Raw genomic sequence first — 19,937 nt, 5'->3', positions numbered from 1 at the left:
AGGATCGTTCTGTGGTTTGGGGGCAAGAATAAGAGCCCTACCAGATGGGGTGGGGTTTCATTGCTACTGATTCTTCTGGGTAAAGGGCAGAGCAGAGAGTATCCAGCTTATTTGATTAACTGGCAGTCCTCCTTCCCCATGAGCACCAGACGATAAAGCTTTTACTTTATTTGTATATTACTCTATTTCCATTTTTCTTTTAATATTGCTAAACACCTCAAGAGCTTTCCAAAAGGATATGGAAAACTGGAATTTTCAAATCTAAGCATCATATAAAATTACAGATGAAATGGGAAGTCCATAGGAGTACAAAGAAAAAAAAGTATATTTAGATAACTGCATGTTTTGTTATTTTCCACTTTATTCTGTTATTCCTCTAATAAATTTGTGAAAAACTTACACATATTAACTTTGATCCTTCATTTCTCCTCTGTGGGCTTCTCCAAGGTACTGCAAAGGCAGTCCTCCATTGCTAGGTGCATTCCTCACTACAAGGCACTTTGCAGCTTATGCCAAGACAATGGTCTAGCAAAAGCAAAAGTGCTCACATCTAGAGAAAGTGGTCACCAAGGCAGAGGACAGACTCCGTAGCACCTGGAGAGAACTGTGCTAAGATTATTGGTATATGATCCAAGCCACTGTATGCTCAGGTATAATTCATGCCAAATTCTAATGTATGCTGGGGTAAACAAATATGTAAAAGTCATTGGCTTGGATTTCAAGTAGCCCTTCTGCAGGCGGAAGGACTTGCACTCACACAGCATGATTTCCCCATCTCACTTTTCTGGGAGCCTGACTTGCCCCATGAAATCCATCTCCTGTCCATGTCCCCCAGAAAGAGAATTTTGGAGACGTTAGTTAAGTAGGAAAATCATACTCTGCAAGTACTTGCATCCACAGAGTGCTAGTTAGGATTCAACCAACTGTGTAACACCCAGAGTCTGTAAACACACATCCAACGTGAAATGGAATATTTCTTCTTAGCGTATTCATCTTTCCTTTTTGCATACTGAACTCATACCAGTCTCATTCCTTTATGATGCTATTCTCTTTTTTCCCCAGTTTGAAGCAACAAAACTATACTTTGAACCCAAGACATTAGAAAACATTCATACATTTGAAAGAAAAACACTTTATTTTTAATGCTGTTTGTATCTTTGGACATTTAATTTTTGACCTCAAGAACAGGTAAGGTAAATATCCTCCGGGATATCAGGAACAGATTATCAAGTAGTCAGGAAGAGCTGTCGCTCTCCAGAGCAGGTAAGCATCACACAAGTTAAAATCAATGTGTATTTCTGGAGCTGTTTTGCATCCTAGATGCTTTTTGGTTTACATAAAGAAAACTGTAAGTGGGAAGTGCTTGTACTTTGGGGATATTATTTACTAAAGTTCAGATGACAGTATCTTAAAAGGACAAAGTTGTAGAGCCACTTCTGTAAGCATTCTGCCAAAAAAAAAATTTCAGCCAAAGAAGGAAATTCACTCCAAGGTGGTCTTCAGGATTGCTGGCTTCCATTAGCAACAGCAAATGACTTCTTACACATTCTTCAAGAAGTTTTAATTAAACTTATCAGAAAGAATATTTAAAACTCATTTATTACAACAGAAGAACACCAGCTCATTTACAGAAAGGAGAGAAGAGGAGCATTCTGCATAGCATTATCATTACAAGGAACCTAAAGGAAATTCTAACACACTGCAACCAGTGTTCCAATTAAAGTTTCCATTGATTTCTCCAGATTAATTTCATCAAGTCATTTCTTTGTGACTTATCAGGGTCTCATTATAAGCAGTTGCAGAGAACTCTCATTTACCTAACTGGAACAGATATTTTCTGTACGTTTGCCCAGTGGTCCACAATCCTATAAGAAGTTCTTCCTGTCAAGAATATCAAGAGTCTGAAGCCTTGGTTAAAGCACTTTGTCAATAAACTTTTGTCAAACTCAGACCTAGGAAATTCATTCATGCCTTTGTAACTTTCAGTATAGGATTCAGTATAGGATTTCCCTTAAGGATTTTTCAGTGATCAGTTTTTGATCAGGTAATGCTACTGAAATTACATATTTGTTAACATCCACATTTCACACAAAAAAGTTTGGGTGGCTTTGCTTCCAACTTCTGAAACTCACTTATTCTAGAATTCTAAAGGTTAGGCATGAATATTTTCAAAGGAACTGAGAGATCTGTATTCAGGCACGTTTTGAAGGGTGGAAAATAGATAGGGATTTTATAATTACATGTTTTCAAAATGTAACACCTTAAGCTTTTAGAGGAAGATAGAAGAAACCAAAGAACAGCATGCTTCTTATTTGAACAATTCACTTCCCTTTTATACACAAAACTACACTGCTTATTCCATACGAATACCTATCAGTTACCATGCTCAATTCAAGGTATTGGTTATTACATACAAAGCTCTTTATGGCCTTGGCCAGGCATACTTATGGGACCGCCTCCCTCCCTATGTCCCTCCACGGCAGCTTCGCTCATCCGAACAGGGTCTCTTGCAGGTGCCAGCCTGCACATGGGCAAAATCAACGGCAGTTCATACATGGGCTTTCTCTGTGGTGGCCCCTACCCTGTGGAATGGCCTGCCTGAAGTCAGGAGAGCCCCCACTCTCCTGGCTTTCCACAAACAATGCAAAACCAAATTATTCAAAAAGACTTTTTACTCAAATAGGAGGACAGTATTATAGGAAAGGGGGGGGGGTCTCAGTTGCTTCGCTAATGAGTTAAGAGACCATAGACTTCAACAATATGTTGCCTTACATATTATCTGTTGCTTTAAATATGTACTCCTATATACTAACTATGCTTCATGTTGTCTAATGTTAGTTCTAGAATTGTGTTCTGCTTCAGCAATTCTTCAACTCTGTATTAGATCCTTGCTATTGTTGTCTTTGTAAACTTGTATTTATTTACCCTATGACATTATTTATGGAAATGCCCTTGACACTGTATGGAAATGTCCTTTCTACTGATTGTACTAATCTCACACTATGTAAACCGCCTTGAGTCTCAGTGAGAAAGGCAGACTATAAATGATATAAAGAAATAAAAGCGTATATAAGTTCTTTGTTATGTTCTATATGAACATGTTCTATAGAACTGGCCCTTTCCAGTGAACTTTAAAAATGTTTATATAGTTTGCTAATCTCAAGTTAATTCATGACTTTTCAACAGTCATAATAAAAGGCCCAGTTTTCAAATGTTAATTTTAAAACATTAATTACATCTATATTTGCATGAGTTTTTAAAAGCAAGTTCCTACTTCTCATACCTGCCAATCTAAAGCTATGGTAGAAGCAAAGTAAATGTATATTTTTTGCTTCAATCTAGATGGCAATTTGATCATATTACTGCTAGTTTTATGATATCCCCAAGGAAAGCCAGCATTCTTCTACAGCACTTGCATCAATGTTTCTCTCTTTACATTCTCACACTCGGTTCATTGAAATACTAAATATAACCGTAACGTTAGTGGTAGAAGACTCACCAACGTGTTTACTTAGTAAACCTAGATTTGTTTGGAGTAGTTTATATGTACATTTCATTAGAGGTTACAGCGTGAACATTAAAAGAAGGCCACGCTCTGAAAGCATTCTTGAATTTAACAGTAATTTGAAACAAATGTCTGTAACAGTTCTTGAAGAAACTAAAAAAAAAGCAATCCCCAAAATAAAGAGTATTGCAATACAATGTTTATCACTAAATACTATGGAGGAAGAACTGCTGCAGTTATTATTTGGTTCTCTTTACAACATGAAAAAATAATTTAATACAATACCAAGTACAGTACCTATCCCGAACTTCTAAAGCCAATGGTATATGCACTGGAATTTCTGCGGCATTCTTGAATTACCTAAATATGGAGTTGGATATAGTGATCCAATTGTGGAAGGATCATGGTGCTTCTTTATTCCCTTTCTCAACTACAGGAAAGTTAATTCCTGGGGTTGCAAGACCCGCCCCCCCCCCCCCCCCCCCCGGGACTAACAGCCATGTGAGTCAGGGAGATTGCACTGAAGAGGGGAAGAAGATGGAATCACTCCTTCCTCTTCCATCAGATGAGCTGTGCTGATAAAAGATGAAGGACAGGGCATTTCAGCCCCCCCCCCCCTCTTTAGTGCAGCCTCCCAAACCTGCCTAGTTATTAGCCCACATGGGTCCAGTGACTCAGGAGATTAAGTTTTCCGGGTCAAACAAGGACTGAGAGGGAGGAGGATAAGGGAAATATGCTCATTCGTGAGCACTTTTGGTGATAGATCACTGGATTCAACCCTGCACTCTCTATAAGAGAACATTTAGGGAATCAAATTTTAAAAAGAGGCAAACTTAGGGCTAGAAGATCTAACAGTTTCTAGTCTCAACAACTATACTAAAATAAATGAACATTTCAGTAATGAAGCAAAATTTCCACTTAGTAAAGCTGCTTGCTACCAGTTTATTCAATTGTTACAGTACTTAGAATATATATATATATTGCCATCAAGTTGTAGCAAACTTATGATGATCTCATAGGGTTTTCAAGGCAAGAGAAAGATTTTTAGAAATGGTTTTCCATTGCCTACTTATGCATTGCTACCTTAGACTCACTTGCTGATCTCCCAGCCAAGTACTAACCAGGGGTGACCATGCTTAGCTTTAAGATCTAACAATTTCAGAATGGCCTGGGTGTGACAGACAGAACTGTTTCCAGCTCCGCCTCTTCTAAGAGACAGCCAATGGGAGGGACGGAATGCTGGTCCAATCAGAGTTAGTGTCTTTATTAGTTTAAAATCTGTTCACTCCTATGCTCCATCTTGTGAATAAAATGTATTTGTTTTGTTTAACCCTGGCTGGCTGGAAATTATTGGCTGAGGGAAAATATCCCACACACAGGACTCAAATGCCCTGGTCATGTTAAATAGGCCAAGTGTAAATGGTAGCAGCATATACGTAGGGAAAGTAACCTCTAAGTTCCGTTTTCCCCATTAACCCTGGGCTGTAGCTGGGTGAGGGGAGGTACATTCTGGGAACTGGCTGCCTGGCTGGTGGTGGCTCTGGAAGAGGAGAGAGGGGACCCTGTGAGGATTTCGGTCAGGGCTCTCTGCCTACTAAATTGGAGGCTATTTAGGCGGTGTGTGGTGACCCAGCCTTTACCTGCCTGGGAGGTCCCAAACCTATGAAGGGAGGTTTAGGGTAGGTGGCAGCATGTGAAAGGCTGTAGAGAGGTTCGTTGTCATACTGGGCTATCCAGATTATGCATTTCGAATAATACTGTTTCCCCCCCCCCTCTCCCAAACTGAAGGCATGCAAGTTTCAAAATAGCTTAATTTTTTAATGTTCATTTATAATATGCACCCAATTTACCGTTCAATATCAAATCATTACCATTTGAAACTGGTGGTGGTGGAAAGTGCTGTCAAGTCAAAGCAGACTTATGGCAACTCCATAGGGTTTTGAAGGGAATAGATGAACAGAGGTGGCTTGTCATTTCCTGCCTCTGTGAAGCAACCTCAGACTTCCTAGGTGATTTCCCACAAGTTCTAACCAGGGTCAACCCCACTTAGCTTCTGAGATCTGATAAGATCAGGCTAACCATTATTTTTTCAAGTATTTTTCATGAGCATCCCCCTTCAATTGATCCAACTCCTCTTTACTATTAGCCCGACACTTATTTCTAAAATTATTTAACCCAAGACATAGCCTCACCACCACTGCTTTGGATTTGTTTTTATAACCAAGGTTAAAGCACCCCAAATCATAGCTTCATGTGTGCTTTATTACATTCCTTTGCATCCTTTGAGTTAGCTTTGCTGGCAGGAGTTCCATGTACTTGAACTGGCTAAATCGGGAAGAAAGCCTATTTTCCTTGCCTCCACAATCACTTCATTATGGCATGACTGATAAATGAAAGCAATAGTTTTAAAAGAGATTATGAGGGGTACAAGGGTGAATCATTGGTTATTAATTTATAAAAGTTTGCAGAATGAAAACTTTAGAGTGGCAACAAGACCAAATTTAGCAAACTTGCTGGTTCAGTTTAAGTATCTCCATTTTGTTTTTGCTTCTCAATTATAAGATACTAGCAACAAAGCCTGTTGGGAAAAATATAATGGGCTCTAGAAAGGGGAGGGTGGGTATTGCCTCCTCCTCTGTGACTGATCTTGGCCGGGTAAAGGGGGGGCGGGCATTGACCCCTGCTCCACACCTGATCCCAACTGGGTGATGGCCAGGGGCAGGCATTGCCACCTGCTCTGCTCCTGATCCCAGGTGGGTGGTGGGCATTGCCACCTTCTCTACTTGTGATCCCAGCCAGGTGAATGGGGGCAGGTATTGCCGCCTGCTCCGCACCTGATCCTGGCTGGGTGAAGGCATCAGGCAGGCATTGCCACTTGCTATGCACCTGATCCTGGTAGGGTGAAGGGGGGAGGGCATTATCTCCTGCTCAGCACCTGATCCCGGCCAGGTGAAGGGGAGGTGGGCATTGCCTCATGCTCCACTTATGATCCCAGCCAGTGAAGGCATCGGGCAGACATTACCACCTGCTATGCACCTGATCCTGGTAAGGTAAAGGGGGGGGAGGGCATTAACTCCTGCTCGGCACCTGATCCTGGCTGGGTGAAGGGGGGTGGGCATTGCCACCTGCTCTGCTCATGATCCCGGCCAGTTGAAGGGGAAGCGGGTATCACCACCTGCTCACCTCGTGATCCCAGACTGAGCTTCCCACCGTGGTGCGTTCTCTGGAGGGGCAGGCTGCCTCACCTGGGCTTTCCTCCACAGCAGTGCCCTCTGGTGGCACACCAGGGTAGGAAGTGAGTCATCTGGAACATGCTTACTCTTTTATATAGTAGGATAAACCTAGAAGTCTTTATTATCCATGCACCATGTTTCCCTTAAAAATATATGCATTAATATTTGTAAAAAGGAGACAAACACATACTGATGATATTAACATAATGTGGCATGAAAACAAAAAAGATGAACGTATTGGCTTATCTGCAATTTAGTATGAAGTGCTATTACTACATTTAAATGATTAGTTTTTATAAAAGTCACATAAAACCATAGCATTCTCATTAAAAAAATCACCATACAGGTCTAAAAGAAAACAACTGGGGGGGAAAAGTTCATATAAGTTGCATACCAGGTAATAAAGTTTATTTGGGATGTTACAGCATTTTTGTTAAGAGTGATGAACTAGGACTAAGATCTACGTTCAAATCCCCACTGGCCATGAAACTTATTGACAGTGCAATCTTAAGCAGAGTTTCACCCTTCAAAGTATACAAGATTGTTGTAAGGATAGGAAAAAAACGGAGCAGAGGAATAAACCATGTATATTGCCCTAAACTCCTTGGAGGAGGGGTGAGGTAAAGGTATATTTAATAAATAAATATAATTGATGATACCTTGTAAGCTGAAAACCAAATGCATATAGAGTTCAGATACCATTTATCTGGCATCAGAACAGACCACAGAACCACTTATTTAGAAGTAGTGCATTATATTCAATGAAAATGAAAAATGAGAGAAACCAGATATAACTTATATTCTGTGTGTGGATGTACTGCTTGACTTCTAAAAAATGGGTCTGACTACAGTACAATTACATTTCTTAGACTGCTAAAGGGGGGGGGGGGTAAACAGGCAAGATACCAAGATCCAGCTATTCAAAATATTATGGAAGAAGAGGAATAAAGGAATATTCCATACTTCAGTACTGAATGACTCTCCAGTTACAAACTCTCTCATTAATAATTTTTCAGTAGAAAGATACCTAAACATGCTTCTCCCTTACACATGAAGGAAGGTATTCTAAACAAGAGTGATAGTTAGCCTTGCCAACATTTAGTAGGCCACAGATTTTAAAGAATGAAAACTGAAAAAAAACAGCATTAAGTCTTAAATGTCGTGTTCCTTTAGATCCAGAGGAGTTAGCCATGTTAGTCTGTAGTAGCAAAATAGTAGAGTCCAGTAGCACCTTTAAGACTAACCAACTTTATTGTAGCATAAGCTTTCGAGAGCCACAGCTCTCTTTGTCAGATGCATCTGACAAAGAGTGCTGTAGCTCTCGAAAGCTTATGCTACAATAAAGTTGGTTAGTCTTAAAGGTGCTACTGGATTCTTTACTATTGTGTTCCTTTAGGATCACTAATGAACATGAAAAGCAATATATTAAAATGCAGATCTCCAGCTTTCTTTTGTACTTGTCTCTTATCTTTTGCACTTGTACTTATCTTTTTAAAACTGGCTGTTTGTTGTGTTTCCTATTTTTCAAATGTAAATAATTAATACTTTACAAGCTTTTTCTTCCCCCAAAGTTAGCAGGTTAAAAAAAAAGGTTTGACTGGCTCTACCTGACTTCAGAAAGGAACACTGGCAGTTACTGTGAGTGTTCCTTCTGCTCAGAGGGACAGCATCTTGATATGGGTGATTCCCATCAGTCCATCAAGGAGGAAGGATTAAAATTCTGTCTCCTGCCCATTTCCTCAGAGCTAAACCACACGAGACGAATTACACAAGGATGCTCAAGTGAAAGGAGACGCAATGTTAGCCGAGAAGTGTAGTTTGAATTTCACCTCTCTCTACAGAGCCAGCTAGATCGCTCTTCAGAGGGTTTGTTAATTTCACCTCTCTACAGAGCTGGTAAAGATCATTCCTCAGAGGAGGATGTTGAACAATATCCTTCCCAGTTCCCACATGGGAAGGCTGCTTCCTCCAACAATGCCAGGCATAGCCAACGTTTAACCTCCGGGGGACATCTGGAAAAAGTAGGCTGAGTGGGATGGGAGGCATCTCTACCTTGTTCTGTGGTGGTGCTCCATCTCCCTGACTGATCTGCTACTTCCATAAACACCAAGACTAAACTTCTGTCATCTTGGTTGGTGTGGAAGATCCTCCTGTCAAAATCAGCCGCTGCCAAAGACACATCTTCTGAGGTTCAGTCCAAATGTGCTACTGTTGGCTGCTCCTTGGCAGGCACATGCCTGTTTAACTGCTCTGGGAAGTAGTCCATTCCTCCTAATTTTGGAAGGAGAAAGGGTGGTATCCTCCTTGGAAATGAAGCCAATGGAGGCTTCATCAAAATTCTCCGTGTCCTCCATCGCCTCAGCCACATCACTCTCAGAAGAGGGGTGAGGGAGAAAAGTAGGCAAAAAAATTGGAGGAAAGGAATGGAAATAAGCAGAAATGAATAGAAATGAAGGTACTGGGTGTCTTCTGCTGAGTTGTAGGAGTCTTGCTGAGCTGCTCCTACGAAAAAGCTTGCTCTCCCTGACAAGACAGGGAACAAACTGAGGAAACCCAGGAGACACAAAGTCTGGAAGAATTTTAGTCCTGCCTCCTTGGAAGGCAGATGGGAATCACCCAAGTCAAGATATCCTCACCCTCAAAGGAGAGTCAGGCATCTGAAGAAGGGAGCGCTGACTCTTGAAAGCTTATACTCTGAAAATCCTTTTGGTCTCTAATCAGGCTTACTGGACTCAAATCAGGCTTACAGAAGTACAACTCTGCTTAGGACTGCATTGCAACCACTAAAATAGCAGGGTCCAATTAGAGGGTAAGGTTTCAGGATGGAACCCCCTCCCCTATTAGATGGACATTTCCATATTCAAGTACAGAAGGATGTCCTAACTATTGCCAGGGACCCGTTTAGTTGTGCTCACCAGCAAGGGCTTTTTCTGAAACTGAGGTGTATTTCAAAAGCAATTAGTAATAAAATATGATTATAATATAATATAATATATAATATGAAGGAGGAAATGTGAATATGAGGCAGCACCGCAAATCAATTCCAGTTGCTAGATCTGAATTTTAAAAAGTTATAACACAATGATTTTTCCAACAGAACATTCAACCATGAAATTGCTGAAGTCTTATGCTAAGGCTGTGATTCCACAGACACTTACTTTAGAGTCAGTCACTGAACTCAGCAGCCCATTTTTGAGTAAGCATACAAATAGATTTGTAAATAATATGACTTACCCTGACTGTAGGTGGTATGCTATTATTGTGTGGTCTATGACCATAATAAAGATATCTGTATCTATCTGAGTAAGCATACATAGGATCGGACTGTACAAATACGACCGGAAGTAAACACATGAGATCATAAATAGAACAGACCTATCAAAGAGCAAAGCATGTGCCATAGAAGAAAAACAACAATACTACCTGTAAGTTTGATTTTGGACAGACGGGACAAAATGCCTGGTAATTCATCCAGCTGTAGTTTCATCTCTTTCCATTGTTTTTCTTTCTTTGACAAAACTCCTACTACAGTTTCTAAGTCACCATTGACTGCAGTGGACCGTACAGCTTCATTTATCAATGATTTCTCAGATGAAGGAGGCATAAGGGACTTCACGTTATGGATAACCGTTTTTTCCTGGGCCAAATGCTCCCCTTCAGGGAAAGGAGATGCAGCTGATTCTGGTTTCAGTTTTGCTTGCTGGCAGAGCATTTGGTGGTGCTGTGCTACATACTGAAAGCAACAAAACTTGTTGTTAAAAAAACTAGTAATACCATTTTGAGGCATTTAAGTTACTGCTATATACCAGAATGTTCTCCTGTGATAATTCAATTGAAATGAACAGAAGTTACACTGCAGCTTTATTTCTACAGGCCTTGTGTAGAAGTTCTGAGTGAATTTTCCCAATGTAATTCACTAGTGATTCATTTGTCTTAGGGCCATTGTTACATTTTAAAGGGTAATTTCATATTAATTATGAACAGTTGAAAGGTTCACTTTTGAAAAATCTGAATTCATACTGTTCAAGGTTTTAATCTGAATTGTTTAAGGTTTTAATCTGCCCTACTCAATAAGGCTTGTTATAGGCAATGACAGTTCTAAAATATAATGAAGCATTAAAGCACAAATGCAAATACCTTCTTATTGCTATGGCTTAGCTCCAGCCACAAATGCTAGCATAAATAAAAATATCCTACAATGCTTCCTCATTTTTCATATTTTGCCCAGGGATCATAACCAAGAGAGCCTTCTTGGTCAACCTGAGGCAAAAGTGAGACATTCAATTAACCATATAGGTAGTATGAAGGTAACACCATTTGGTAAGCCATTGATGTGAGTGGTTTCTCATTAAGGTTTTGGTGATTTTAACTGTCCAGTTTAAAAAGTCTGTCTCATAAAACTAGGGATGTGCAATCCAAACCTAGGATTCAGGAAAAAAGCCACATTTTTGCTGATCTGGCTAAATCTGACTTTACTGAATCAAATCAGAGAATCTGGGATCCAATCCGAAAACCCATTCAGACCCCCAGATAAATCCAGGTAAATCTGGGAAACATGGCTTCAACCTCTGGTTGGCTCCTTCCTGGACTTTTCCTGCTATTTTCCAAGAGGGGAGAAGGAGGAAGGAAGGGGTGAGGCAGGGGGGAGTGAGTGGCCAATCTGTGCAGGAGCGCTCTTGGTGTGCCTGGCTTCTGTGAGTGACACTGGTTCAGTTGGGCTAAATAGCAACAGTGTCCCTTACTTCAGTTTGGTTTGAGTGGAATTCTCTGTTTTGACATGATTCTCTGGTTTGATGTTAGTCCCCTTGATTCACTTTGGTTCTGGGGGATTCCCTCCATTCTCTTGCTTCAGTTTCATTCTGTTGGGCTTCCTCATGCATTTGGGAGTGTGCCTTTAGCCACTGGCAGTCTTGCCCCTGTGCATTTCTGCCTGAGAGCCTGCTGGGAAATGTTTCTCCCATAGGAAACAATGGAGAGTAGCTGAGGGTACCTTCTTCAGGGGCCTATAGAATTGGACCTCAGGGTTCAATCTTACTGACACTTGAGTAGTGTTTAGAGAATAGACAGGAGTTTGCAAATTTGTTGGAGTTTTCTTGAAAAATGCTAACCCCAGCCCCTTAGAATAGTCTCTAGATAGTTTTCCCAATAGGGAATAATGGAGAGTGACTGGAGGCACCTTTTTCAGGGGCCCACAGAACTGTACCTTGGGGTACAATCTTCCTGAAATTTGGGAGGTGTTTAGAGGACAGTCTGTAGTAGGTTCTTGGCAAATTTGGTGGAATTTGCTTGAAAAATGACCCCCCCCCCAATAGCCCGCAGAATGTTTTCCCCAGAGGGAATAATGGACAAATAAATCTAGGATTCTATGATCTGTCTTAAACGGATCAGAGAATCTTCCCTGGATTCCAGGAATCCCAGATTTTTTTGAGATCCCTGAAACTTGGATCCATATTTCCAGGATTTATTTTTTGGGGGGTGCACATCCCTAATCAAAACTGTTTGGGCATAAACTTTCAAGTGGATTAGACCAAGATCCATTCAATCCAGTCCTTTGTTTCCAATAGCTGAGATGTCTCTGGGAACCTTACAAAAGCCAGTGCCTATTTTTCCTTCCAGTTTCCAGCACTAAGAATTATACTTTCTGTAAACATACAGATTTGATTCAGCTATTCGACCCATGAATGGAGCCACTCACAATAAATAGAGCCACTCACATATTTTACATCTATGTGGATGTTTCTAAATAGCTAGCCACACAACTGTGTGAAAGTACACATTTGAGACTGTGACAAGCCGTCATTGTATCCAACTGCTGCCTTCTGCCAATGGATAAGCAGTTTAGCTGGTTAAGGGAGAGCACTTTTTATGATTTTCCCCTCCACACACGCACTGCAGACCTCACTTTGCTCCAGCTATGTTGTTTGCGAGGGTCCCTATCCCTTGGTGGGGGGGGGGAGAGGGGCAGGAGGGGAGAAAGCTCTACAAGTTGTCTCTGGTCAGTTTTTTTAATGCAACTATGATATTGTAAATATACTGGGATCAAATAACAATAATATTGAGATTATTAGTCTCAGGATTTTGCATTCTAAACTGCTTCTTAAAGCCTTGTCATCACAAAAAAATTCTGCCGTAATATATATTTTAAGGTCCCACAAGACACTGTTCCTTTGCTATACTTTCAACCATAAAGTAATATTGTTCTTCGTTTCTGTAATATACCCATATTTTTGCAACTTTACCATGATTTCACATTAAATGTATGTTATATGATACTTCATGCAAGCAGCTACAATCCCATTCAAACAAACATCTTGATTATAGGATACCAAGAAACAATATGGCATATCATCTTGTGATCATTTGTAGTTGAGAAAGTTCCGATTCTTTGATCTGCAATGACAAAGCTAAATATACCTCCAAACTCCTCACTACACTAAATGAAGAAAGCAGTTTGCACAAAATTTTCATGTGCATACCTGAACAGATTTTAGATTGGGAGCCAAAATTAAAACAACAGAAGGAACCAGAGGAAGAATGCTTCCACTACGCTCATTAGGACAGCTTTAAAGAGAAGACAAGATGATGTAGGAAACTTGTTCAACAAATGCCATATCTCTTGGAGCAAGATAACAGCATTTCATTAACTTACCATTCTCTTGAGGAAGTTTAACTGTTGAAATGTAACTCCTCTTTCTTTACTGATCCTGAAGAAACACATAAATTTGCATGGCACTTTCTGCATGGCTTTTTTCTGAAGGTACTGAGAAAAATTCCTACAAAAGGAAAAACATAATGGCTAAATTTATTTACAGTAGGGAAGAAAAGTAAACCAAGTATCGATGCTGATGTCTGCAAAATCTTTCAGGAAATCATTCAAGGTTTCCTTTCAAAAACCCATCAAGGTAATCTTTTCCACTCCTGCAACTGCCATTGGCTATAAAACTGTTTATAACTAGATGAGCATCAACAAGATGGAATATTTACTTAAAAGCAGGTAAAGTATTGCCCATAAAAGTAGCACCAGAGTTGAACATTCACATCAGATGCCTTCTTTTTCTACACCAGCTGCTGTGTGTGTGTTTATTACTGATCTTAAAAACTACTAGCTATGATATAAGACAACCATAAAACTTCATTTTTAATTGTCACAGTAAAAGTCTCATGACAATAAATGAAAACACTGAAGCAATGTTTATGAGTCTGGTGTACGTGCTTTAGTTCCTCAAGTTGATATGCAACAGTAGTATACAACACTCATTAAAAAAATACCTGACTTTTGTGTCTGGAACAAGCAGTTTCATTTTAACAGGCATTTTTCATATCGCTGATTAACAGCGCAATCCCAAACAAAGTTGCACCCATCTAAGACCACTGGAATTCAAAAGGTTGATGTTAACAGTACTTAGGACTGCACAGTAAATTACTCTGAAAAAGCATACCTTCAGATAGGAGTTACTCCTTTTTATACAAAAATTTCACTGAAATAACACAAGTATTTAGCTGAAAACTTAACAGAAACTGATCTATGATGAATGAGGGTTGGGAAATTCTGATGACAAGACACATTTTAAACACGATTGTTTTTAAAAAGATAAGTCCAAAGAAAAAACTGCAATACAATACTTAATGCAACATCATCTACTTTCCTACTGCTGCTTTAAGCACTGTAACCCTGAATTTACTTATAGATTTCACGCCAACTCTCCCCACCTCTCCCCATGCACACACATTGATTATAGCCCTCCTACAGGCAAACATATTGTCTTTTAAACAAAATTAGCTCCATCAGTATAAAGTGCCCAGGCAAGTACCATAGAATACTAGTTTTAGCAAAGAAATGAGTGGTCATTTGCTGTGTACTGTGATTTTGACAAATGCTCTCCTCTCACAAGGCAGCAGACCCCTGTGTCTAACAGCCGGATTTTATTCATTTCAATGGGCTTTGTTGAAACTAACTCTGCACAGGATCGAGTTATAAATGCTTTCTGAGTTTCCTTTTAAAATATAAACTTATTATTCTTGCTTTGTAAAAGCAAAAAGGAAAAATTGTGTGTATAGGATTAACTTGCATTCAGTAAAGCATGTATACTTGCAAAATTCTATCTGATAAACATAAAACAAGAAAGATAATATGTTGGTCTCTCTCCTCAATTTGCATTGCTACCAAATGCACCAAACTAATCTATGAATTGCTAGTTGGTTTATTCCCTTCTAAATCTAGCAACAACCTAATTTTTGCACGCTAATATTAAAAGGGCAGAATTCTTAACAGCCTCCATGCTGACAAAAATTTGAAATGTTTAATTACCAATTAAAGTATTACCATCCTGCTTAGAGTACTTAGCCAAATTACTGCATCTACCTCCACCTCCAGTTTTACTTTGTTCCTTTAGCAAAGTATTAACAAGACATCATGCAACAAAAACTTTAAATATTATGACAACTATTAACTGGTCTTCTATAGCACAATACCTGAAAGAACACAGAAAAGCACTCAGTTTGGCATGTGGCATTATACAAAGGCTGCTTGGACTTAGAATAACAAGGTTAAACTTTTTAGATATTAACATGGGCATAAGGTGAATGCTTTTCTAGCGGTACACTAGAAAAACTTTTGTTTTTGCTGCTATTTGGATCAAAAACCTGGAAAAATGGGGTTCCTTAGGAGGAGGTGCGCCTGTGTATCCTCAGAATCCTGCAAATTCACTTGGCTATTACTAAAGAGATAGCTTTGTGTTAAGGCATGGTTTGGAGACACAGTTATGACAGTGTACATAGAAACAGAAATACTATATTACACCCTTTGGTTTCTCTTTTGATTTAGGAACTCCACTGATCTACAAGGCAAGGGCTGGCCCTGGTTCCAGCAGCAAGGGGGGCGGGGGGAAGTAATACAATATGGTGGGTGGGGCTGTCCATGATTGGCACTGCATGCTAAACTTGGTAGTGCAAAGGCACTGCCATGTGTACTATTGATAGTGTGCTTATGATAGCAATGCCACAGCAGCAATTTCCTTTCACCTTTTCCCTCAAACTCTAGGAGCACTCTGCTTACTTGCACTGTATGAACACTCTCTCTTTTAACTCCTCCTGACTCTGTGCAATTTGGCATTTGCTCCATGAGTTCCACTGACATTGTCCTCACTAAAATCACCAACAATCTTTTCACCACCAGATTTAAAGGTCCCGTTCTCTTTGACATCCCTGTTGCCTTTGAAACAATCACTCTCTCTTGTTTGACTTCCTTCATATTATATTTTACATTTTCATTACTGTCCTCAGCTGGTTCTCCTCCTTTTCTCTGCATTTCTCACTCCACACAGTTTCTTTAAGGAGCTCTTCACTCTCCTCTGCTATTCTCTCTCTATACACTTACAGGTCATTAAATCCCATGGCCTCTACTTCTTTTATAGAAAAGAGTATAGTAGCACCTTCAAGACTAACCAACTTTATTGTAGCATAAGCTTTTGAGAATCACAGTTCTCTTCATTAGATGCTTATGCTACAGTAAAGTTGGTTAGTCTTAAAGGTGCTACTGGACTCTTTTCTATTTTGCTACTACAGACTAACATGGCTAACTCCTCTGGATTTACTTCTTTTATACTCTTTTTAGCCATTGACAACATCACTGTCCATCCTGAGAAAAATTTAGACTAAATCTTTTGACTTCCTCATCCTCATGCTGGCTTGGCTCCACCAGAGAATTTCCATCCACCCATATACTGTGACTTTCTGACCTTTTCCCTCCATCTTCAGCACCAATACACCATTAAGTCAATTGCTAAATGACTTCAGTTCACCCTTGACAACACAGCAAGATTAAAGCCCTTTCTCTTGGTCATCTCAGGAAAAGTTCAGGTTAGCAAACTAGTCATTTCCCTTTACTACAACCTTCTCGCTCTCTGGCTTTCCATGGTCACAGTTTTAGCCGTAGCATCGCTATCCAAATTCTAATACGAATATAATTCACCTCTCAAGTTAAAACTACCCACCTACAGCCTTTGTCGCTACACTGACTTCCTGTTGCTTGTTGATCCAGGAAAAGAATCCCTTGTCCATATCTTCAAGACCGTGCATAGATTTGTCCTCCTCTCTCTGGCCTACCCCTGCACATGACATTTGTCCCTCCATCCTCCACCCCCTTCAAATTTCCAAAGGTTTTCCCTCTTAAATGATTCCAGCCGTTTCCTCTACTACTCCATACCCCTGGAACTCCCCAAGCCAGAATACCTGCATCATTCTCCTCTCTTCCTTTAAATCCTTCCTCAAAGCCTACCTTTGTCAACATCCACTACCGAAACTAACCTTAAGCAGGAAAAACGGAGCACATAATTTTTCCCGTTTACTGCCCTTCCCTCTATTGTCTTCTCACAGAATGTAATTTAGATTGAAAATTTCTCAGGACTGGGACTTATATCTCTTTGTTTTGATTTTGTGAAACATTAATGTTTATCTATTAACAGCAGCATGAAATAGTCTCCCAGTGGAGAATAAAAATAACGGGAAAATAGGGAGCTCTTCTCTCACCTTGTTTCTCATGGTCACAAAGTTTTCAAAAAACCACGGGGGCGGGGGGAGGGGAGCGTTCCCTTCCGCGATCATTTACATCACCAACCTTCCCTCGGCATAAACCTCAACAACAGCATCCCACCAGAAGGGCTAAGAATAGCTACAGTATTTTAAAAAACCCATTGCCCTCTTGGATACCTTAGACCGCCGTCCGAAGCACCAAGAGCAGTTATTCATGCTCCCTCATTTTTTGGTACCTGTCAGAGCCCAAGGCGGGCAAAGGGGCAGAAGATCCGCTAGCCAGCGCCTGCCCTGCCCTTCGTTCCCCTCAGCCTGGATTCCTGGGCGTCGCCATCTTGCCCAGCTTGACCTCCGCCTCAGGTTTCGCTTTCCTTCCAGGGCGCAAGGCGGGACTTCCTGGTGCAGAGGCTAAAGCGGGAAGGTAAAATTAGTGGAGGGTTTTTAAAAAAAAACGTGGCTGTCTGGTTGGAGGGGGGTGGGTTAACACGGGCTTCGTGGTTTTTGTGTGGAAGCGCGTTTGCGTCCATGCCAGGGTTAGCTCTCGAAGAAAGGAGCTCTCGAAGGTCCTGCAGCCTGCTAGAGAGGAACGGCGCCGAATAGAGCGGGGAGCGCTTGGCTGTCGAAGCCGCCTGTGTTGCTGGCTGGCTGCTTGGGACATGTCTGTGAGGCTCGGCAATACGCTCCGCTTTTTTGCGGTCGCGTGGGCTGGGGTGTGTGTGTGGCACCTGCTGCTATGAGGTTCTTTGGCATCCTGACCCGGTTCTTCTGCCTGCCCGAACTGGCTCCGGGAAGGATTCCGGGTAAAGGGTGGGGTGGAACAACTAGTGTGAATGCCAGGAGTCCTGCCCAGGGGCAGACACTCCGGGGGGGGGGGGGGGAATTCCAAGAAAAATCTAGCTAGCATTGTTGTCGATAAGAAAAAAAACTAGTTCTGAATAGAGTAGCCCTTCCAAATTTTTTTTTTAAATCATACCACTATAGTATGCACTCTTTAAAATTATCAGTGAGTTAAGGTTATTTAAAAGTAGAGGTGATGAATGTTATATTATAATATTATATTATACATTACACATACATTATCACACATGCTTACCCTACTTTATATCAATGAATAAGAATTATACACATTTATGTGTATTCCAAGTTTTTACTGCCAAAAGTCAAAGGTTTCCAAATGACTATTTATTAAAGTAAGAAATGAGGTTAATTACATGCTACTGGTTTGGGGCGGGCAGTGCAAACTAGACAATTGTATGGCAAAGTTCATTCTCCTGTATGATCTGTATTTCAGTACTAGGCAGGGCAGAAAATTCTCCCTTTTTCAGGATAGGATGAGAATTAAGTGAAAAGGTAAATCCACCATCCATTGTGGTATAATAGATAAGAGTATCAATTTAGGATCTGAGAGGGCCAGGTTTGAATCCCCACTCTGTCATGGAAGCTTGCTTGAGGAAGTCACACATTCTCAACCTAATCTACCAAACAGTAGTAATTCTGCTTAGGAATGCACTGCCAGTGAAGAAAGCACTGAGGAACGAGGTCTGTGGGTTTTACTTTGTGGATGAAATTAGCCGAAGTGGCAATTGTGGGGGAAATTAGTCTTCGTGACTGAATGTGTAGAAACGTTTTGAAGATCTGTACCTATTTTGAAACCAGTATGCTTATAAACTGTTTTGAAACTTCTGAAACTAATACACTTATGAATTACTCTGCAGCCATTATGCATATGTACTTATAAATAACTCAATTTCTGGTTAAGTAAAAAGAATCCTTTTTGTACCTCACAGCCACCTCCACACACTGACTGTTCTGTAATTCTACCATCTATACCTAGGGTTGCTGGTTCCCCAGTGGCGGTGGGGGATCCCCTGCCCCCAGCCTCTGCCTCCCCACCACCACTCAGCACAGGGAAAAGGTGTGGGAACAGGCCTCCTGTGGCACGCTCCTGGCACAGCATGACAACGTCACTCCCAAGAGTGGTGTCATCATGCAGGCCCCAGGAGTGCTCCCACGCTTCTTTCCAGGCTGATTTGGGCCCCAAATGGGCCGATTCTTTAAGAGTGTCTTTAAGATTGTATGCTTTACGCATGCACAAGGACATTTGAACGGTGAGGGCTGGATCCCTCATCCACAGGGAGGGTAAGGGGACGTGGCCACCTATCAACACCTAAGCCTTCCTATGCTATAAGTCAAACTGAGAGAGAATTAAGATGAGAGCCTTTGGTGGCAGTGAAAATCTAAGAGAACATTAAGAAAGGTAGGGGAGTAGTATAATATACAGGGGGCAAAACACCAGAGCCCCGTGGAGCAGCCTGTTGGCCACTGTACAACAGAATGCTGGACTAGCTGGACCACTGGTCTGAGTTAGCAGGGCTTGTGTATTTCAGTCTGCACAGCATAACTTTCTTACCTCCCCATTGCCACTGCAACCCAACTGCCCCCCCCCCAATCCTTCTCAGGACAACATGTATATTTTTTCCTCATTTTATCCTCACAATAGCGCTGTTGGGTAGGCTAGGCTGAGAGGGAATGGCCCAAGGTCACCCAGTGAGCTTCATGGCTGAATGGAGGTGGTACATTTCAAGAGTGTGATTATATGGTACCCAGTCTGCTTATCGCAACTGGGTAGCCTGTCCTGTCTCAGAGGTAGAGCTAAACCCTTCTGCCAC

At 41.0% G+C, this 19,937-nt stretch overlaps 1 protein-coding gene across 2 annotated transcripts in view; it reads right to left on the bottom strand.

Annotated features, from left to right (window-relative positions):
• Positions 1-17,616, bottom strand: part of LOC129329206 (protoheme IX farnesyltransferase, mitochondrial) — a 166,250-nt gene extending 148,634 nt beyond the window's left edge. Inside the window, exons 1-3 of one of the 2 annotated variants that reach the window (XM_054978664.1) lie at positions 17,446-17,616; positions 13,388-13,511; positions 10,162-10,471 (exon numbers count right to left, since the gene is read on the bottom strand). In XM_054978664.1, the coding sequence (XP_054834639.1) occupies positions 10,162-10,471; positions 13,388-13,480 (403 nt within the window). In that variant the 5' untranslated portion in view covers positions 13,481-13,511; positions 17,446-17,616. The remainder of the gene's footprint in view (positions 1-10,161; positions 10,472-13,387; positions 13,512-17,445) is intronic. The other variant, XM_054978663.1, reaches the window with a different exon arrangement.
• Positions 17,617-19,937: the final 2,321 nt, after the last annotated feature.

The sequence above is a fragment of the Eublepharis macularius genome, chromosome 4 (assembly GCF_028583425.1).
Source record: "Eublepharis macularius isolate TG4126 chromosome 4, MPM_Emac_v1.0, whole genome shotgun sequence".
Taxonomy (NCBI): Eukaryota; Metazoa; Chordata; class Lepidosauria; order Squamata; family Eublepharidae; genus Eublepharis; species Eublepharis macularius.
This window is presented reverse-complemented; position numbering and strand designations above follow the sequence as displayed.